Raw genomic sequence first — 22,941 nt, forward strand, 5'->3', positions numbered from 1 at the left:
AAAAAACATAGTTACTCTGTATCAAAAATGTCTAATACTAATAAAAGCAAAATACTGCAGCTGCTGCAAATCTGAAATAAACACACATGTCCATCCGAGGCCAGTTGCAAAGTTCCAGTGATGCCCAATGTAAACTGGAAGAACAACACCTCATCTTCCTATTAGACACTTTACAGCCTCCTCCATCTGCCTTTACAGCCTCCCCCATCTGCCTTTACAGCCTCCCCCATCTGCCTTTACAGCCTCCCCCATCTGCCTTTACAGCCTCCCCCATCTGCCTTTACAGCCTCCCCCATCTGCCTTTACAGCCTCCCCCATCTGCCTTTACAGCCTCCCCCATCTGCCTTTACAGCCTCCTCCATCTGCCTTTACAGCCTCCTCCATCTGCCTTTACAGCCTCCCCCATCTGCCTTTACAGCCTCCCCCATCTGCCTTTACAGCCTCCTCCATCTGCCTTTACAGCCTCTCCCATCTGCCTTTACAGCCTCCCCCATCTGCCTTTACAGCCTCCTCCATCTGCCTTTACAGCCTCCTCCATCTGCCTTTACAGCCTCTCCCATCTGCCTTTACAGCCTCCCCCATCTGCCTTTACAGCCTCCCCCATCTGCCTTTATAGCCTCCTCCATCTGCCTTTACAGCCTCCCCCATCTGCCTTTACAGCCTCCCCCATCTGCCTTTACAGCCTCACCCATCTGCTCTTCACTGTTCAGTTGCTGTATCATCATTTTTCCACCGTTAATACTCTTCATTCCTTAAAGACCCCTCTATTATTTCCTTGACAAATTTGTTCATGCGGCACCGCGGCAGAGTGGTTAGCACTGTTGCCTCACAGCACCTGGGACCCGGATTCAATTCGACCTTGGGAGTTTGCACATTCTCCCCTTGTCTGCATGGTTTTCCTCGTGGTGCTCCGGTTTCCTCCCACAGTCCAAAGATGTCCAGCTTTGGTGGATTGGCTGTGCTAAATTGCCTCTTAGTGTCCAAAGGTGGTGTTACGGGGATTGGGTGTGGTAGTGAGCCTAGGTAGGGAGCGGGAGATCTTTCAGAGGATCAGTGCAGACGTGATGAGCCGAAATGCCTCCATCTGCACTGTCGGGATTCCATATCTGTCGGTGGATTGACCGTGCTAAATTGGCCCTTAGTGTCCAAAGATGTGCAGGTTAGGTTGAGTTACGGGGTTTCAGGGATAGAGCAGGATCCTGGTTAGGGTGCTCTTTCAGAAGATCGGTGCAGACTCGATGGGCTGAATGGCCTCATTATGCATTGTAGGTATGTATTCTATTCTGTTCTTTTCTATTCTACCTGGTCTTCTATTCTGCCCCACCTCCTGTGTCCCTTTTCAACTATAAAGTTCTGTCCATTCCTACCCTACCCTCCCATACTGCTGTGAAGGATCATTTAAACGATGTACTGGTAAACTCGGTTTCTCACCACCGATTTCGGCAGACCAGCTAAATCTATCCAGCAATGTGTGATTTCATGCTGACAGTAATATTGCCCATAAAGACAGACGCCAGCAATATGGTAATTGAAGCCGAGGAAATGGCAGAGATGGTTACAAATCACTTGTTCCTGTGGAGGTAAAGCAGAAAGAGACGCGGAAAGGAGGTTCTGTGCGGATCTGCTCACTGCCGCCTTTCATATTCACTAACGGGATTTGACCAACAGAATTGTTCACATCTTGTACAAGGAAGGATCAAATCCAATTGGCATCTCCATTTCAAATCTGTTGTGAAGTAACGATGACGAGGACACGTCATCACATTTGCCGATTGAAAACCGGACAGAAACATTATCAAATCTTTCACATTAAACGTGAGACATGTTTGAATGATTTAAGTTTGTTGCTGGAAGTTATGGGAATCTCGGGTGCTGCAGCCAATTCTATTTACTTTTACCCCGGCCTCAAAATGCATTCAGCAAAATCAGAAATGCTGAATTGTCCGGATGCAATGAGATGGAAAATATGTTCGCATTTTGACAAAGTTCACATATTAGCGGTTCGTTCAGTCCACAACAGAATTGAATGGGTTTACAGATGCAGGTTTAATCACCGTCTGAAACATGCGCATAAAGACAGACACAAGCGATTCTGTGACTGAAGTGGAGGAAATGGCAGAGATTTTAATAGAATCCATTTTTTAAAAATCTGTCTTCCTGATAGCGAAATAGGAAAAGCCACTCGGGGAGATGAGAAAAACGAGGTTCGGTACAGATCCTGTGGCGTCCCTCTTTCTTCAACACGAACGGGGTGAAGGCGTCAGAATGTCTCAGACACAGAACAAAAAGGAATCTAATATAATGAAAATATCATTCTCAAATCTCTACCTGTAAAACTATCCCATTACATTTCAGTGCTGACTGTGCTCAATCTCATATGAGCACAATGGGGTTTGTATTTCCCAGTGACTCGAATTATTTTCTTTGTCAGTCATGTTTACAAATCAATGTATATTTCAGAGTCTCACTTTCAAATGAAGATATAAATGTCGGATAAGATAACGTTTTGAGTAACGGAACAGATACTGAGTAAATTGATTGATATTTTTGAAGCAACATGAGAATGATGTTATTACTGAGTGAGCAGAAATCATTCCACCCTGAGACTGCTTCTCCATTTGAAAATTCATTTGGAACCAAATAAAGTGGAGGACTGCAGCAAAGTGATCTCAACAGGGCTTTGTGAAGTTCTAAAAATCATTCCCTCTCTAATAGACAGACTCTGTGAACAGGCTGTAGATCAAATATAATTAGATTCTGTATATCAACTCAGATATAATGAAGAGAAGCTTGATCAGGAAAAAACACCTTTATAAATTCGGTATGAAATCAATTGCATGATTACATATTGTTTATATCGTAAACTACATAATTTCCGTGTTCACATCTTCTGGTCCAGTGAAACGTTGATCATTAAGTCAAACTGGGCACGGATTCGACAGAAATTCCTTTTTCAAAAGCGAATTGGACGATCAGCTGAAATGGAGAAAACTCAAGGCCGTTGAAACAGAGAAAAACATTGAGACTAATCAAAGGATTGTTCTTTTGAAAAGCTGGTCGAGGTGATCGAAGTGCCACTTATTGAATTTATGGTTACATTAATTTATTAGTATCTCTGCAGCATTCCTAATGAGAACAGCCGAATTCTAAAAAACAAAGGTCCCAAAGTGTGACTGAGTGACAGAACAGGGTCCGCTTTCTACACAGGCTCATTAGAGTGAACATTAGCCAGCGGTTTCTGTAGTGTAGTGGTTATCACGTTCGCCTCACACGCGAAAAGTCCCCGGTTCGAAACCGGGCAGAAACATTATGGCGATGAATTGTATTCTTACTGTTTTCTGTTTACTCATTAAGCGAATCCGTTACCTTACACCCGTTTCAAATGTAATCCTACAAAATCCACCATTATGGGGACTGGGAGGAATCGGTCAGAGAGTTCACACGTGTTAAGTGTGAATAGTTTTCCAACGAGCTGCGACATTTTCTGATTCGAATAATAATGTTAAATCAATTTCTCTGCCGCTTGTCTAAGTTTTCAGCCGAATTGAACTCCCTCAAAAGGAGTTTCTTCAGTGCAACAAGAATGCTGGTTTCCTGATCTCAGTCAGAGGGTCAAACTCGGTGCCTCTTTATGTGGTGTGGTGGTTGTCATGTTTACTTTACACTTTAAAAAAAACCCTGGATTGGTAACCGCGTAAATACATTATCGAATCCCATTCGATTAAGTGTTTGGGAAAAGTTGCATAATTGACATTTTCATTGTCACACATCCCGAATAACCCTTGAACTGAGTTAATCTGCCGCGTGGAACCCCGGTCCCCAGAGCTTCAGCCTGATTCTCAGCATTGCCAGTTTAGTGACAATAACACAACTCAACACCAACTATCACCCCCAGTGAATCCGCTATCGATTATAATATCTGACAAAGCAAATGTCATTTGCTCTCATATATGCTGGAAAATGCATTCAGGAGAAGCAGAAGTGCTGAAAATTGCCGGCACACTGAGCAGGAATATAGATGCTCCTATATTGACTCGGCACAAATATTAACAGTTCGTTCAATGACGATTAATGCAGTTTAGAGGCTGGGATTGTCTCTGTTAATATATTAAATTGATTAACACTAAAAGACCGGCTGGGAATCCTGCAGTAAGTAACTCACCTCAGTGGGCCGAATGGTCTCCTCCTGCACTGTTGGGATTGTATGATTCCACCAATATTGATCTCCTTCAGTTCCTCCCTCTCACTAAACCCTCCATTCCCAACATTTCTGCCATCTGATTTGTGTCAGTTTCTGTCTCTTTAGAATATACTGGAATTTGTCAAAAAGGCTACTAAAAGTAAATCTAATAATCTAAACGATCAACTGAATTGGGTAAAAGTTATTCAATATGCATTTTTCATGGACTTTGCAAACTGATGTCGAAAGGCGAGCCAGCCAGGAGTCGAACCTGGAATCTCCTGATTCGTAGTCAGGCGCGTTATCCATTGCGCCATTGGCCCACAGCGAAATGCAACTGTTACAAATTGGTTCAATACGTCACACAGACTATTTATCCCAAAGTGTTTCACAACTCTGGGGGAAATTCTCTCAGGATCCCCCCCCCCCACCCCCCCCCCCACCCCCCCCACCCCCCCCCCACCCCCCCCACCCCGCCACCCCCCCCCCCCCCCCCACTCCCCCCACCCCCCCCCCCACCCCCCCCCCCCCCCCCCCCCCACCCCCCCCCCCCCACCCCCGGCGGATTGGATTGGAGTCGGGGTTGAATTTGGTGACAATGTAAAATACACCAATGCTGTTCCCAGCCTGGGAGGTCATCCCTGAAAAACAGAAAGAATGGGCTGCCAGTTGTGGGATCGTGTCCAGTGTCTGTCTGTGGGGCAATGCAGTTGGTGAATGGCCAGGCTGGAGTAACACTGACCAGAACATAAAACAACAAGTGAATGAATGTAAGTTTGGAAATTCCCAGCTCCTTTCTGTCTGCAGGTATTTCCCGCTCTGAGCTGCACAATGAACAACGAACCACACCGATAAAACTAACTTATATTTCCTGCCCGTTCAACTGCTGTCGGTGCCAGTGATGTTTATGGACAAACTGCAGGCTCTGTTTCCCCTGCTGCATTTATTCCCCTGGAACTGATACTCTCATTTTCTGTTTCCATCAAATGTCCGAACGCTGTAAAGTTCCGATCATGTCCACCAGAGGGCGACATGGCCACATGTTTCCTCATCAAATACCCGCCATAATATTCACCTTAAGTTGCTGTCTCAGTCAATGGTTCCTCTGCTTTCAAACATAGGAGCAGGTGAAATAGAAGCAGAAGTTGGCCATTCGGCCCCTTCAGGCTGTTCTACTATTCAATAAGATGGGGAGATGACGGCGTTGGACTGGGGTGGGCACAGTAAGAAGTCTTCCAACACCAGGTTAAAGTCCAACAGGTTTGTTTCAAACACGAGCTTTCTCAGGTGTGTAAAGAGGTGGGTTGTACCACCAGATATATAGACAACAGTCAATGATACAAAGACTGGCATTCATTGTATCACCTTGCATCACTGACTTTGTCGATATATGTGGTTATGGAACCCACCTCTTCATTCACCCGATGAAGGAGCAGTGCTCCAAAAGCTAGTGATTTGAAACAAACCTATTGGACTTTAACCTAGTGTTGAAAGACTTCTTACTGTTCAATAAGCTTGCTCTGTTTGTGTTTCGAATTCCACATTCCCATCATGCAAACAGACGAAATAAGCTTCTGTGAAACTGAATATTCTGTTTTCTAGAATGATACAGCACATGTACAGAGTTCGAAAAAATCTCAACAGCCACTCGAGGAACAGCAGCGCATCTTTCCACTGGGCTCAATACAGCTTTCACACTCAGTGTGCGTTCAGTAGTTTCACACTGTAAATGCTTTACCCATTTTGTGTGTCCTTCCATCGCAGATTTGGGTTTCAATCTTGTTTCCACTTGTTCTTTGTGTCCGGGCGGTAGTTGTTGATCAATCTGCCATCGATAGCTCCTCCAGACACATCTTTTGTTTCTTTGTTTCTTCCTTTGCGCTAACAGAGAGCTGGCACAGACACGGCGGCCGGAATGGCCTCATACTGTGGTGTCATTATTCTCTGATTCGATGCTAACCTCAGCCTGTGGCCAGGGAAGCCAAGGCAATTTAATCTCTCCTGATTTGCCCCCTATCAGGGCCCTTTCCTGTTCTGTTTCCTCCCTCCGGGATTTCACTTGCTTCTAATTTTCTACATTTCTAACCTTTCCCGGTTTCAATGGAAGGTCAAGGAGGTGAAAGATGAATTTTGTTTCCCTGTCCACAAATGCTGCCTGACTGCCTGATATATCCCAGCATTTTCCGCATGTAGCTGATTGGCTGTGGGTATCTGTTGCCTCAATCACCTCCTTCTTACCAGCTCGTTGGTCTAGGGGTTTGTGCCGCATGAAAATGTGAGAGATCCCGGGTTCAAATCCCGGACGAGCCCTTTGATGTTGTTACTTACTGGCCAGCAGCACGTTTTGTTCATTTCTTTCCGGTGCAGACAGCGGGATCGGTTCACGTTGGGTTTGCTTTGAGAAGCTGAGCTCACACTGCAGGGAATCAATACGACCCCGAGAAAATCGATACATTTTCAAAAAGCTTGACTGTGTGAGTGGACATTCACTTATCTCTATTCACTAATCCAGGTGACCCCATGATGGTGGATTCAGGCAGCGATTTGTCTGATTCATTTTATTCATTCGAGGATGTGAATATCGCTGGTGAGGCCAGGATTTATTGCCCAGAACTCTTTGCCCTTGAGAAGGTGATAGCGAGCCGTCTTCCTGAACCGCTGCAGTCCATTGGTGTAGGTACACCTACAGTGCTGTTAGAGAGGGTTAGAACATAGAACAGTACAGCACAGAACACCCCCTTCGGCCCTCGATGTTGTGCCGAGCCATGATCACCTTACTCAAACCCACGGTTCCAGGATTATTTCCCAGTCACAGTGAAGGCACAGCCGATATATTTCCAAGTAATAATAATCTTAATCACTGTCACAAGTAGTCTTACATTAACAATGCAATGAAGTTACTGTGAAAATGGTCAGGATGGGGAGTGGCCGGGAAGGAAACTTTCAGGGTGTCAGAGTCTTGGGTTTGAAAGGTGCTGTCTGAGATGCCTTTGGTGAGTTCCTACAGCCATCCAGGCAAGTGGAGAGTATTCCCTCACACTCCTGACTTGTGCCTTGTAGACGGTGGTCAGGTTTTGTGGGGTTAGGAGGTGAGTTATTTGCTGCAGGATTCCCAGCCTCTGACCTGCATTTGTCGACATTGAACGAACTGTTAATATTTGTGCCGAGTCAAAAAAGCATCTGTGTTCCTGCTCAGTGTGCCGGCAATTTTCAGCTAATCCTGAATGTATTTTGAGGTACATGTCAGAGCGAATGACACATGCTTGAAAGTTATTATATTCAGGTAATATTGGACAGTGGATTCACTGGGGGAGTGGCTGGTGGGTGAATAGTGTAACTGTCTCTGGACCAGGTAATATTGGACAGTGGATTCACTGGGGGAGTGGCTGGTGGGTGAATAGTGTAACTGGCTCTGGACCAGGTAATATTGGACAGTGGATTCACTGGGGGAGTGGCTGGTGGGGGAATAGTGTAACTGTCTCTGGACCAGGTAATATTGGACAGTGGATTCACTGGGGGAGTGGCTGGTGGGTGAATAGTGTAACTGGCTCTGGACCAGGTAATATTGGACAGTGGATTCACTGGGGGAGTGGCTGGTGGGTGAATAGTGTAACTGGCTCTGGACCAGGTAATATTGGACAGTGGATTCACTGGGGGAGTGGCTGGTGGGTGAATAGTGTAACTGGCTCTGGACCAGGTAATATTGGACAGTGGATTCACTGGGGGAGTGGCTGGTGGGTGAATAGTGTAACTGGCTCTGGACCAGGTAATATTGGACAGTGGATTCACTGGGGGAGCGGCTGGTGGGTGAATAGTGTAACTGGCTCTGGACCAGGTAATATTGGACAGTGGATTCACTGGGGGAGTGGCTGGTGGGGTGAATAGTGTAACTGGCTCTGGACCAGGTAATATTGGACAGTGGATTCACTGGGGGAGTGGCTGGCGGGTGAATAGTGTAACTGGCTCTGGATCAGTAAAGCAGAGAACCAGGCTGAAGCTCTGGGGACCGGGGTTCCACACGGCAGATTCACTCAGCCTCTCAATTCAAGGGCAATTCCGGATGGGTGTAAATTAATAATGAAAATGACAATCATGTAACTTTTCCACACACGGAAACCAATGGGGTTTGGCAATGTTTCTATGCGGGTTTAAACCGAGGGTCTTAATGCTGTAAAGCAAACATGATAATCGCTACACCACAGAAACAGGGAACAGCGCTTAGCGCACTGACCGAGAATAGTAAACTGTGCGGCTTTATTGCACTGAAGAACCTTCTATTGTCAGAGTGCTATTCAGCTGGAAACTTAGACAAGTGGCGGAGAAATCGATCTGATATTAGAATCATAAAATGTCAGCACATTAGAAAACCATTCAGAATTAACGTGTGAACTCTGACTGCGATTCCTGCCATTCTCCATCACAGAGTATTTTGCAGGGTATCAGTTGAAACTTTGCGGGTGTAAGGTAATGCATTCGCTTAACTATTGAACAACAAATAGCAAGGATACAACTCATCTGCAAATTAGACGAGTAACGTCAATAATGTTTCGAATAAGGGAAATTCCCCTCACCATTGCCTCCCCCTCCCCCCAGCTGAACAATTGAACAATCTGCTCCCTGTTCCTCCTGACCTTTGGCTCCCTGCTTACCTTTGTTCTGCCATTAACACATTCTCATCTCTTAATGCGCCATCAGCACCTTTCTTAACCTTGATCACCATCTTTTGCATTCCCTTTGTCTTTCCTTCCAAGACACCTTAGTCACCCTCCCCCTATCGATGGCCCCCTATCCAGCCCCAATGTTCCCCTCCCCCTCCCCACAGTATAAATCTGACCCGATTTCCAGTTCTCCAGCTTTGACAGAGTCACCCAGACTCGGAACGGCAGCTGCCATCTCTCTCCACAGAGGCTGCCAGCCCTGCTGGGAGGGTCCAGTATTTGTGTTTCTGATTCAGATTCCAGCATCCACAGTAAGTTGCTTTTATTGTACATTTAGACATGTTTGAAATGGTGATTAAATTTGTTCATCTGCATCTGTAAACCCATTAAATTCTGTTGTGCATGAACAAACTGCTAATATGTGAACTGTGTCAAAATGGGAACATCTTTTTTCTTCTCATTGCGTCCTGAACATTCCGCTAATATTCAGTTTCAAAATTGGTCTGTGCAAACTTTCCTCACACTAAATAAGACAGATGTCTCAACTTTCAAAAGATAAATTTAGGAATACCGAATTACTCTTTTTTTATCCAATTAAGGGACCAATCTGCACATTTTTTGGGTAGTGGGTGCGAAACCCACGGGGGGGGGGGGGGGGGGGGGTGCAAACTCCACACGGACAGTGACCCAGAGCCAGGATTGAACCCCAGCAGATGTCTCAACTGACAAGACTATAAGATTCAGAACTTAGTCTGCACTTCAAAATGTAAAAGCATTTATTCAGCAATACTTTCTGTTCAATCATGTAATGTCCCATTAATCAGGGCAGCATGGTAACGCCGTAATTAGCACTGCTGCCTCATGGCACCGAGGTCCCAGGTTCGATCCCGGCTCAGGGTGGCGTTTGAACATTCTCCCCCTGTTTGCGTGGGTTTCGCCCCCACAATCCAAAGATGTGCAGAGTAGATGGATTGGCCATGCTAAATTACCCTTAATTGGGAAAATGAATTGGGTATTCTAAAAAAAATTTAAATGTTCCATTACTCCAAATATATTATTATTTGAAAGTAATGTCCTGATTTGAAATCGAGACTCTGAAATATACAACAAAAATATAAAACAGCAAATGTGACTGACAGAAACGAAATCCAGCCACTGGGTAATACATGTGTACAAGTTCATTGTGAGATTGACCACAGTCAGCTTATAAACACAGTCACAGGTCAGAGATTTAAGAATGATATCTTCATTATATTTGACCCTCTTTGGTCCGGTGGCAGACTCTCCTGTCGCTTGCTATTTGAACTCACTGTCCTGCTCTCATGTCCACATGTCCGATCTTGGCCTGCGGCAATATTCCCATGTAGCTCAGCACAAAGCCGAGGAACCAATTACAGCCTTGCGGACTTAACCTTCAGTTCAACAACTTCAGACTGTGAAATCTCTCCTCCCCCTTCATCATTTACACCTCTTTAACCTGTGATTATCCCTCTCCCTGGATCTGTAATGATTTGATTACCTGCAAATGCTCGCATTCCAAGCATTGTCCAGCATCTCTGACTTTGTCTATATAAATGTTTCTGGAACATACCTCGCCATTCACCTGAGGAAGGAGCTGTGTTCCGAAAGCTCGTGTTTGAATCAAACCTGTTGGACTTTAACCTGGTGTTGTAAGACTTCTTACTGTGCTCACCCCAGTCCAACGCCGGCATCTCCACTTCATCATTTTCCACTGATCTGTTTTCCCTTTAACATTACCCCCCTCTGCTCCACAGCTCCTGAGCAATCTGCTCCCTGTTCCTACTGTCCTTTGACACGCTGCTTACCTTTGTTCTGCCATTAACACATTGTAATATCTGAATGAGCCACTATTAGCAGCCTTTTTAGCCTTGATCATCGTCATTTACATTCCACTTGTCTTTCCATCTAAGACATCTTTGTCAATCTTTATTGGCCCTCTATCCAGCCCCAATGTTCCACTACCCAGGCACCCCCCCCCCCCCCCCCCAAACTCCTCTCCACCCCCAACAGAATAAATCTGAATCAAAGCAAATTACTGCGGGTGCTGGAATCTGAAACAAAAGAGAATATGCTAGAAAATCTCAGCAGGTCTAGCAGCATCTAAAGGCAGGGCTGCATGTTCTCTGTAGGGCAACGTCAAAGAGTCATTGGACACAAAGCATTAACACAGCAATTATGTTACTGTGAAAATCCCCTAGTCACCACACTCCGGCACCTTTTTGGGTACACAGAGCGATAATTCAGAATGTCCAATTCACCTAACTTTCAGGACTTGTGGGAGGAAACCCACGCAGACACGGGAGAATGGGCAGACTCCGCACAGACAGTGACCCAAGCAGGAATCAGTCCCACCATCCCTTTGCTTCACTTCCTCTTTAGCGAGATCATCGTTCCTCAGATAAGGAGACTAATACGGCACACAATATTCCAGCTGCGGCCTCACCAAGGCCCTGTATAATTGCAGCAAGACAAACTAGGAGCCGACCCCTCGAGCCTGCTCCTTACATACAAACTAGGAGTCGGCCCCTCGAGCCTGCTCCTTACATACAAACTAGGAGTCGGCCCCTCAAGCCTGCTCCTTACATACAAACTAGGAGTCGGCCCCTCGAGCCTCCTCCTTACATACAAACTAGGAGTCGGCCCCTCGAGCCTGCTCCTTACACACAAACTAGGAGTCGGCCCCTCGAGCCTGCTCCTGACACACAAACTGGGAGTCGGCCCCTCGAGCCTGCTCCTTACACACAAACTAGGAGTCGGCCCCTCGAGCCTGCTCCTTACATACAAACTAGGAGTCGGCCCCTCGAGCCTGCTCCTGACACACAAACTGGGAGTCGGCCCCTCGAGCCTCCTCCTTACATACAGACTAGGAGTCGGCCCCACGAGCCTGCTCCTGACACACAAACTAGGAGTCGGCCCCTCGAGCCTGCTCCTTACACACAAACTAGGATTCTGCCCCTCGAGCCTGCTCCTTACACACAAACTAGGAGTCGGCCCCTCGAGCCTCCTCCTTATATACTGACTAGGAGTCAGCCCCTCGAGCCTGCTCCTTACACACAAACTAGGAGTTGGTACCTCGAGCCTGCCCCTTACACACAAACTAGGAGTTGGTACCTCGAGCCTGCTCCTTACATACAAACTAGGAGTCGGCCCCTCGAGCCTCCTCCTTACACACAAACTAGGAGTCGGCCCCTCGAGCCTGCTCCATCAATCAAGAATTTTAACCTCAACTCCACATTCCTGCTGACCCCGATAATCTTTCACCCTCTTGCTTATCAAGAATCTATTCATTTCTGCCTTAAAAATATTCAAAGACGGGGCAGCACGGCGGTGCAGTGGTTAGCACTGCTGCCTCACTGCGCCGAGGTTCAAGGTTCGATCAAGGCTCTGGGTCTCTGTCTGTGTGGAGTTTGCATATTCTCCTACTCCTAGTTTGTGTGTAAGGAGCAGGCTCTTGGGGCCGACTCCTAGTTTGTGTGTAAGAAGCAGGCTCGAGGGGCTGACTCCTAGTCAGTATATAAGTTGTGTAGGTTTCGACCCCCACAACCCAAACATGTACAGAGTAGGCGGGTTGGTGACCTTAAATTGCCCCTGAATTGTTAATAAATGAATTGGGCACTTTAAATTTATTTTAAAAAAAATATTCAAGGACTCTGCTTCCACTGCATTTTAAGGACGGATGTTCCAAAGTCATAGAATCCCGACAGTGCAGAAGGAGCCCATTCGGCCCATCATGTCTGCACCAACCCTCTGAAAGAGCACCCCACCCAGGCCCACCCCACCCGTGCCAACTCCATCCTCATAACCCCACCCAACATCCACGTCCTTGGAGATGAAGTGGCAATTTGGCATGGCCAATCCACCTAACCTGGCCAATCCACCTAACCCGGCCAATCCACCTAACCCGGCCAATCCACCTAACCCGGCCAATCCACCTAACCTGGCCAATCCACCTAACCTGGCCAATCCACCTAACCCGGCCAATCCACCTAACCCGGCCAATCCACCTAACCCGGCCAATCCACCTAACCTGGCCAATCCACCTAACCTGGCCAATCCACCTAACCTGGCCAATCCACCTAACCCGGCCAATCCACCTAACCTGGCCAACCCGTGCGTGGGAGGAGCTGAAAGGGAGCGGTAAGATTCCCTACTTAAAAAAAAAACTTAACTTGCAGTTTGCAGTGAGTGGGAGGAGCCGAATTGCGCTCTGGGAAGGTGAGTGAATTGATTTCACCTTGCAGTTTCAGTGCTTGGGAGGAGCTGAAAGGGAGCGGTAAGATTCCCTACTTTAAAAAAAACGTAACTTGCAGTTTGCAGTGAGTGGGAGGAGCCGAATTGCACTCTGGGAAGGTGAGTGAATTGATATATTTGGGCAGCGGCTAAACCCGAGACACTACCCGTGTAGTGTCTCCCACCCGCCTCCTCCTCTAACCAAAAAAAAAGACTGTTGAAAAGGAGCAGCGGACATCAGATTCTCGGCGGGAGCAGTGGCGAGGGATCTTTGGGAAGGTAAGTTTACCTCTTTAAAACTTTAAAAACTTACCTGGAAGAGGGACATCACAGCAAAGCAGAGATCTGATTGGCTGGTAAGGAAAGTGCTCCAATTAGCAGCAGCTGGGAGAAATTTAACTCTTCGTGTGTTGGTAAGTATTGTGATTGGTAAGTAAAGTCTTTGTTCCTTTCACTTATTAATTATTTGATAGTATAGTTTGTAGTCAGTTAAGGTCAAGGGTAAAAATGGCATGAGAACCCAGACCCGTGTTATGCTCCTCGTGCGCAATGTGGGAGTTCAGGGATGCGGCCGATGTCCCTGACTCCTTCATGTGCAGGAAGTGTGTCCAGCTGCAGCGCCTGTTAGACCGCATGGCGGCTCTGGAGCTGCGGATGGACTCACTTTGGAGCATCCGCGATGCTGAGGAGGTCGTGGACAGCACGTTCAGTGAGTTGGTCACACCGCAGATTAGGATTGGTGAGGGAGACAGGGAATGGGTGAACAAAAGGCAGAGAAAGAGCAGGAAGGCAGTGCAGGTGTCCCCTGCGGTCATCTCCCTCCAAAACAGGTATACCATTTTGGATACTTTTGTGGGAGATGACTCACCAGGGGAAGGCAGTAGTAGCCAGGCTCATGGCACCGTGGCTGGCTCTCTGCACAGAAGGGTGGGAAAATGACTGGCAGGGCTATTGTCATAGGGGATTCAATTGTAAGGGGAGTAGACAGGCGATCCTTTGGTCGAAAACGAGACTCCCGAATGGTATGTTGCCTCCCGGGTGCTTGGGTCAGGGATGTCTCCGATCGGCTACAGGACATACTAAAGGGGGAGGGTGAACAGCCAGTTGTCATGGTGCATATAGGCACCAACGATATAGGTTAAAAAAAAGATGAGGTTCTACAATCAGAATTTAGGGAGTTAGGAGACAAGTTAAAAAGTAGGACCTCAAAGGTAGTAATCTCAAGATTGCTACCAGTGCCACGGGACAGTCAGAGTAGAAATTCAAGAATAGTCAGAATGAATATGTGGCTTGAGAGATGGTGCAGGAGGGAGGGGTTCAGATTTTTGGGACATTGGAACCGGTTCTGGGGGTGGTGGGACCATTACAAACTGGATGGTCTACAGCTGGGCAGGACTGGAACCAATGTCCTAGGGGGTGCTTTTGCTAACACTGTTGGGGAGGTTTTAAACTAATGTGGCAGGGGGATGGGAACCAGATTAGGAAGTTAGAGGTCAGTAAAGAAGCAGCAACTAAAGCCGGGAAGGTACGAGATAATAAACTCAATGTGACTAAGGGGAAGAGTCGACAGGGAAGAGATGATGAACGCAAAGGGACAGGTGGTCTGTCGTGCATTTGTTTTAATGCGAGAAGTGTAGCAGGTAAGGCAGATGAACTTAGGGCTTGGATCAGTACCTGGGAATATGATGTTATTGGTATTACTGAGACTTGGTTGAGGGAAGGGCAGGACTGGCAACTGAATATCCCAGGGTATAGATGCTTCAGGAGGGATAGAGAGGGAGGTAGAAGGGGTGGAGGAGTTGCATTACTCGTCAGAGATGATTTCACAGCTGTGATTAAGGAGGGCACGATAGAGGATTCGAGCACTGAGGCAATATGGGTGGAGCTAAGAAATAGGAAGGGTGCAGTAACATTGTTGGGACTTTACTACAGGCCTCCCAAAAGTAAGCATGAAGTAGAGGTACAAATATGCAGACAGATTATAGAAAAATGTAGGAGCAATAGGGTGGTTGTGATGGGAGATTTTAACTTCCCCAACATTGAATGGGATTCGTGTAGTGTTGGAGGCGGAGATGGAGCAGAGTTTGTAAGGAGCATCCAGGAGAGTTTTTTTTAGAGCAGTATGTAAATAGTCCAACTCGGGAATGGGCCATACTGGACCTGGTATTGGGGAATGATCCCGGCCAGGTGGTTGATGTTTCAGTCGGTGATTACTTTGGGAATAGCGATCACACTTCCGTAAGTTTTAGAATACTCATGGACAAGGACAAGAGTGGTCCGAAAGGAAGAGTGCTAAATTGGGGAAAGGCAGAGTATAACAAAATTCGGCAGGGGCTAGGGAATGTGGATTGGGAGCAGCTGTTTAAGGGTAAATCCACATTTGAAATGTGGGAGTCTTTTAAGGAAAGGTTGATAAGAGTGCAGGACAGACATGTTCTTGTGAAAATGAGAGATAGAAATGGCAAGATTAGGGAACCATGGATGACGGGTGAAATTGTGAAAAAGGAAGCATATGTAAGATCGAGGCGACTCAAAACTGATGAAGCTTTGGAGGCATTTCGGGAAAGTAGAACGAATCTCAAACGCGCAATAAAAAGGGCTAAAGGGGGTCATGAAATATCTTTGGCTAACAGGGTTAAGGAAAATCCCAAAGCCTTTTATTCGTATGTAAGGAGCAAGAGGGTAACTAGGGAAAGGATTGGCCCACTCAAAGACAAGAGAGGGAATTTATGCGTGGACTCAAAGGAAATGGGTGAGATTCTTAATGAGTACTTTGCATCGGTATTCACAAAGGAGAGGGACAAGACGGATGTTGAGGCTAGGGATGGATGTTTAAATACTCTAGGTCAAGTTGTCATACGGAAAGGGGAAGTTTTGGGTATTCTAAAAGACATTAAGGTGGACAAGTCCCCAGGACCAGATGGGATCTATCCCAGGTTACTGAGGGAAGCGAAGGTCGAAATAGCTGGAGCCTTAACAGATATTTTTGCAGCATCCTTGAGCACGGGTGAGGACTGGAGAATTGCTAATAGAACATAGAACATAGAACAGTACAGCACAGAACAGGCCCTTCGGCCCTCGATGTTGTGCCGAGCAATGATCACCCTACTCAAACCCACGTGTCCACCCTATACCCGTAACCCAACAACTCCCCCCCTTAACCTTACTATTAGGACACTACGGGCAATTTAGCATGGCCAATCCACCTAACTCGCACATCTTTGGACTGTGGGGGGAAACCGGAGCACCCGGAGGAAACACACGCTCACACGGGGAGGACGTGCAGACTCCGCACAGACAGTGACCCAACCTGGGACCCTGGAGCTGTGAAGCATTTATGCTAACCACCATGCTACCGTGCTGCCCATAAATGTTGTCCCTTTGTTTAAGAAGGGCAGCAGGGAAAATCCAGGGAATTACAGACCTGTGAGCTTGACATCAGTGATAGGCAAACTGTTGGAGAAGATACTGAGGGATAGGATCTATTCACATCTGGAAGAAAATAGACTTATCAGTGATAGGCAGCATGGTTTTGTGCAGGGAAGGTCATGTCTTACAAACCTAATAGAATTCTTTGAGGAAGTGACAAAGTTAATTGATGAGGGAAGGGCTGTAGATGTCATACACATGGACTTTAGTAAGGCGTTTGATAAGGTTTCCCATGGCAGGTTGATGGAAAAAGTGAAGTCGCATGGGGTTCAGGGTGTACTAGCTAGATGGATAAAGAACTGGCAGGGCAACAGGAGACAGAGAGTAGTGGTGGAAGGGAGTGTCTCAAAATGGAGAAGGGTGACTAGTGGTGTTCCACAGGGATCCGTGCTCGGAACACTGTTGTTTGTGATCTACATAAATGACCTGGAGGAAGGTACAGGTGGTCTGATTAGCAAGTTTGCAGATGATACTAAGATTGGTGGAGTTGCAGATAGCGAGGAGGACTGTCAGAGAATACAACAAAATATCGATATATTGGAGAGTTGGGCAGAGAAATGGCAGATGGAGTTCAATCCATGCAAATGCGAGGTGATGCATTTTGGAAGATCAAATTCAAGAGCGGACTATATGGTCAATGGAAGGGTCATGGGGAAAATTGATGTACAGAGAGATCTGGGAGTTCAGGTCCATTGTACCCTGAAGGTGGCAACGCAGGTTGATAGAGTGGTCAAGAAGGCATACAGCATGCTTGCCTTCATCGGACGGGGTCTTGAGTACAAGAGTAGGCGGGTCATGTTACAGTTGTATAGGACTTTGGTTAGGCCACATTTGGAATACTGCGTGCAGTTCTGGTCGCCACATTACCAGAAGGATGTGGATGCTTTGGAGAGGGTGCAGAGGAGGTTCACCAGAATGTTGCCTGGTATGGAGGGTGCTAGCTATGAAGAAAGGTTGAGTAGATTAGGATTATTTTCGTTGGAAAGACGGAGGTTGAGGGGGGACCTGATTGAGGTATACAAAATTATGAGAGGTATGGACAGGGTGGATAGCAACAAGCTCTTTCCAAGAGTGGGGGTGTCAGTTACGAGGGGTCACGATTTCAAGGTGAGCGGGGGAAAGTTTAAGGGAGATGTGCGTGGGAAGTTATTAACGCAGAGGGTGGTGGGTGCCTGGAACGCTTTACCAGCGGAGGTGGTAGAGGCGGGCACGATAGCATCATTTATGAGGCATCTAGACAGGTATATGAACGGGTGGCAACAGAGGGAAGTAGACCTTGGAAAATAGGAGACAGGTTTAGATAAAGGATCTGGATCGGCGCAGGCTGGGAGGGCCGAAGGGCCTGTTCCTGTGCTGTAATTTTCTTTGTTCTTTGTTCTAATCCACCTAACCTGGCCAATCCACCTAACCTGGCCAATCCACCTAACCTGGCCGATCCACCTAACCTGGCCGATCCACCTAACCGGGCCAATCGAACTAACCTGGCCAATCCACCTAACCTGCACATCTTTGAATTCTGTGAGGAATCCGGAGCACCCGGAGGAAACTCACACAGACACAGGGAGAACGTGCAAACTCCACACAGTCACCCAGGGCAGGAATTGAACCTGGGTCCCTGGTGCTGTGAGGCAGCAGTGCTAAGCACTGTGCCACCTCCTGTCTTACAACCCTCAAGAGAAAAAAAGCTTCATCTCCATCTGAAATGGGTGACCCCTTATTTTGCAACAGTGACGCCTTGTTCTAGATTCTCCCACAAGAGGAAACATCCTCTCCACATCTACCCTGTCAAGACCCCTCAGGATCATATATCATTCAATCCAGGTTTTACCCAAATCTTTAAATCTGTGTCGCGGCTGCTTGTACGATCAGTGAATGGAAACAGAGTTTCTTTGTCCACCCGATGGAAATCTGGCATAATCTTGTGTCCCTGAATCAAATCTCCCTCAACCTCCTTTGCTGGAACCATTCTGGTAAATCTCCTCTGCACCTTCTCCAAGAACCTTCACATCGTTCCTGAAGAGTGGTGACCAGAGCTTTATAAAGATTCATAGAATAGAATTGGAGCCATAGAATTCCTACAGTGCAGAAGAAGGCCATTCAGCCCATCAGATCTGCAGTGATTCTCTGCAAGGGCACCCTGTCTAGGCCCACACCCCTACCCTGTCCCTGTAACCCCATAGCCCCACCTAACCTGCACATCCCTGGACACTAAGGGGTAATCCATCTAACTTTCCCTTCTTTGGACTGTTAGAGGAAACCTGAGCACCAGGTGGAAACCCACACAGACACGGGGGGAAAGTGCAAACTCCACACAATCACCCAGGCTGGAATTGAACCCAGGTCCCTAGCGCTGTGAGGCAGCAGTGCTAATCACCGTGCCACCAGAAGCATAGTTTTGGTATCAATATTACTGTTTATGAATAAAAGAAAATTACTGCGGATGGTGGAATCTGAAGCCAAAGAGAAAATGCAGGAAAATCTCAGCAAGTCTGGCAGCATCCGTAGGGAAGGAAAAGAGCTAACAAAGGACCATCTGGACTCAACATGAGACCTTTTCTCTCCCTACAGATGCTACCAGACGTGCTGAGATGTTCCAGCATTATCTCCTCGGTTACTGTTTATGAAGCTCAAGATCGACTTTGCTTTGCCATCTATTCTCTTTAATATGACTTGTAGATATACAAAATCTATCTTCACCTCTTTCTCTCCCCTCCCAAAGAGGCTCGTTGTGTTTTTGTGACAATCCAGCAGTTTTCATGGTCACTTTTTCCCAGTGCCGGCCTCACAAATGACCAGATTCATTCAGCTCAATTTCACAACCTGCCTATGTGTTTTGTGGGTTCTCTCACTCCCTATTTTCTGTTTTCAATCAGTTTCACAGGGTGTTCGAAGGGGAGGCTTCAAAGTCCGGAAACTCAAACCAAGCATCACATCAGGATCTGACAGAGTCCTCAATTTATCATATCCTAAATATCAGCGGATTTTGAACATGGAAGGAAAAAGCATCGTTCACAGTGGGGAGAAACCGTACACGTCATCAGGCCCCATGAGACAGAAATGCAGCCGCACTGAGGAGAAACCGTGGAAATGTGCGGACTGTGGGAAAGGATTCACTTCCCCATCCAAGCTGGAAACTCATCGACGTGTTCACACTGGGGAGAGACCATTCACCTGCTCCACGTGTGGGGAGGGATTCACTCAGTCATCCGCCCTGCTCAGTCACCAGCGAGTTCATACTGGGGAGAGACCGTTCACCTGCTCCACGTGTGGGAAGGGATTCGCTAAGTCATCCAACCTGCTGAGTCACCAGTGTGTTCACACAGGGGAGAGGCCATTCACCTGCTCCACGTGTGGGAAGGGATTCACTCAGTCATCCAACCTGCTGAGTCACCAGCGAGTTCACACTGGGGAGAGACCGTTCAGGTGCTCTCACTGCGGGGCTGGGTTCAGACAATCATCTGACCTCATTGTACATCAACGAATTCACACTGGGGAGAGACCATTCATCTGCTCCACGTGTGGGAAGGGATTCACTCAGTCATCCGCCCTGCTCAGTCACCAGCAAGTTCACACTGGGGAGAGACCATTCACCTGCATCGAGTGTGGGAAGGGATTCACTCGGGCATCCACACTGCCGAAACACCAGCGTGTTCACACTGGGGAGAAACCATTCACCTGCTCCACGTGTGGGAAGGGATTCACTCAGTCATCCAACCTGCTGAGTCACCAGCGAGTTCACACTGGGGAGAGGCCATTCACCTGCTCCACGTGTGGGAAGGGATTCACTGAGTCATCCACACTGAAGAAACACCAGCGAGTTCACACTGGGGAGAGACCGTTCACCTGCTCCACGTGTGGGAAGGGATTCACTCAGTCATCCAACCTGCTGAGTCACCAGCGAGTTCACACTGGGGAGAGACCGTTCAGGTGCTCTCACTGCGGGGCTGGGTTCAGACAATCATCTGACCTCATTGTACATCAACGAATGCACACTGGGGAGAGGCCATTCACCTGCTCCCAGTGTGGAAAGGGATTCACCATTTCATCCCACCTGCTAAGACACCAACGAGGCCACAAGTAACCACAGTGATTGGATTTTACTGTTACTCACATTCAGGACTGAACCATGTTCATTTGGGTCTCTTTCTCCTGATAATAAACTCCAGCCCATTTACAGGGGCTAATATTCTGGCTGAAAGTTAAATAAATTAGAATTATGTTAAATACGCAGTGTTGAAATTTTTAAATATCTCTGACACAAGTTATTTCCTTTTGAAGTTCTCTCGCTCTCCCCGTCTCTTCCATCCTCACCTCCAACAAGAAGTGTGAGGAGCTTGTGGAGCTGCTTTGTGACTGAGATTGAGTCAATCCGATCAGCTGCCTCTGCTGCTTCCCTCCCTTCCACGATCCCACCGGACCAAACTGTCTCTAAATTTCATCCTTTTGACTTCTGGTGGCGGCCATGGAGTAGGAGGTCGGGCATTTGGGAGCTCCTGCTCGTGACGGACATTTTGAACCTATTCTCCCGATTTTTTTCGGAATTCTATTAGAAACATCGGTGGAGAGTGAGACAGTGAGGAGAAATCCCCCACCAGTATGTGGAGCCGTGGACCAGAAATGGTTGTCCAAGAAGAATTAGTTGAGCAGCGAAGCTGACTGTAGAACCTGCAGCACGGGAAAGCATGGCGGAGGTGCAGGATCCCGGTTTGGTGGCACAGTGGTCAATGTTACTGCGGGTGGAGTTCATTCAGGAGCTTCGCCAAGCAAATGAAGGCAACCTAATTAAGGCAAGGATTGATTGGGTGGAACGGGCTGGAAGCCCATGGACCGGCGATCCAGAAGGTGGCTGAGCACGAGGACCATTTAACCGCTTTGGAGGTGGAGGTGGGGCTGATGAGGGACCACCAGAAAAAGTTGCAGGAGGACCTGGAGAACAGGTCCCAGAGACAGAACCTGAGGATTGTCGGCCTCCTGGAGGGCAGTGAAGGGTCGGATGCAAGGGCATGTGTGACGAATATGCTCGAGAAGCTGATGGGAGATGGGGCGTTTTCTCGACCCTTGGAAGTAGATAGAGCGCTTGGGAGGAAGCCGCGAGCGATATGAACCTCCGAGGGTGATCCGGGTGCGAATGCATCGCTTCCTGGATAAGGAGCGGATTTTGCGGTGGGCAAAGCAGACACTGAGCTGCAAGTGGGAGAACTGTGAGCTGCGCATCTACCAGGACCTGGGCGTGAAACTGGCCAAAAGACGAGCTGGATTCAATAGGGTAAAATCGGCCCTCTTCAAGCAGGGGGTGAAGTTTGGGTTATTATACCCAATGCGTCTGTGGGTCACGTTTGAGGGCCAAGAACTTTACCTTGAATCGCCGGATGAAGCGATGGACTTTATCAAAGACAAAAGGCTGGCAGGAGTTTGAGGGCATTGAACCTTGGGGGAGGGTATTGCGGTATCGATTCTGTTAAAGTTTCCTTAGTTTTGATCTGTATATGCAGTGCTCTCTGTGTAACAGTTTTTTAGGCCGTTGCTTAGATTTGTAAGTTAATTTTATTTCAGTAGGTAGATGGTGGAGGGATTTTTTCTACTGTATGTTGATTGGGGACTGTGATGTTTTGAATATGTATGTTCGTGGGGGGGTGGGATAGGATGTCTGGCGCCATGGGTGGGTTACCAGGCTAGGTGGGCTAAATCACGGAAGTGCAGTGGGGGAGGGTGTGGTGAGCAGCTGGTAAGTTTGTTAAGGGGGATTGGGATTCTTCTGCTGCTAATAGTGGGGCGGAGGGGGAAGCGGGAGCTGCTCTGCTGACAGAGGAGAAACTGTTGCTGAGAGACAAAAGGGGAGGTCGAGGACAGTGGATGCCCGAAGGCGGGCCAATGGAGGTGAGGGACGCGAGCTGGAGGCTGGCCTTAGAAGGGTGAATAGTACATGGAACCTTAGAGGGCTGAATGGGCTGGTTAAGAGGGCTCACATGTTCAGGGATTCAAGGCGAACGTGGCAATGTTACAGGAGACACACCTGAGAGGAATCGATCAGATCAGATTGAGGAAGGAATGGGTTGGCCAAGTATTTCATTTCAGTGCTGGACTCTTAAGACTAGGGGGAGTCGCGATCCTGATCAACAAACGGGTGGCATTTGAGGCAGGGAGAATAGTGGCGGACGTGGGGGAAAGTTCATCATGGTGAGGAGGGGGGGTCGAGGTCAATGACAAGGACGGTACCAACAGTAGCGAAGGAACTAAAGGGGTTAATGGAGTAGATGGGGTGGGGGGTGGTAGACCCATGGAGGTTCGGACGGCCAAGAGTGAAGGAGTTTTCTTTTTGCTCCCTTGTGCACAAAGCGTACTCCTGGATCGACGTTTTTATTCTGAGCAGGGTTCTACTGGTGGGGGTGGTTTATACCGAATATTCGATGATTGCGGTGTTGG

The 22,941-nt window shown here is 47.6% G+C and overlaps 1 protein-coding gene and 2 non-coding genes across 3 annotated transcripts in view; 2 read left to right on the forward strand and 1 right to left on the reverse strand.

Moving 5' to 3' along the window:
* LOC119960840 (zinc finger protein 208-like) overlaps positions 1–22,941 on the forward strand; it is a gene marked incomplete at its 5' end in the record, with an annotated part of 136,440 nt that overhangs the window by 57,553 nt on the left and 55,946 nt on the right. The window contains one exon of the mRNA XM_038788428.1: positions 19,595–20,595. Coding sequence (XP_038644356.1) covers positions 19,595–20,595 — 1,001 coding nt within the window. The remainder of the gene's footprint in view (positions 1–19,594; positions 20,596–22,941) is intronic.
* On the forward strand, positions 3,235–3,307 carry trnav-cac. The gene has a single exon. It is a non-coding gene; the product is annotated as a tRNA-Val (tRNA).
* On the reverse strand, positions 4,431–4,503 carry trnar-acg. The gene has a single exon. It is a non-coding gene; the product is annotated as a tRNA-Arg (tRNA).

The sequence above is a fragment of the Scyliorhinus canicula genome, unplaced genomic scaffold (genome assembly GCF_902713615.1).
Source record: "Scyliorhinus canicula unplaced genomic scaffold, sScyCan1.1, whole genome shotgun sequence".
Lineage (NCBI taxonomy): Eukaryota > Metazoa > Chordata > Chondrichthyes > Carcharhiniformes > Scyliorhinidae > Scyliorhinus > Scyliorhinus canicula.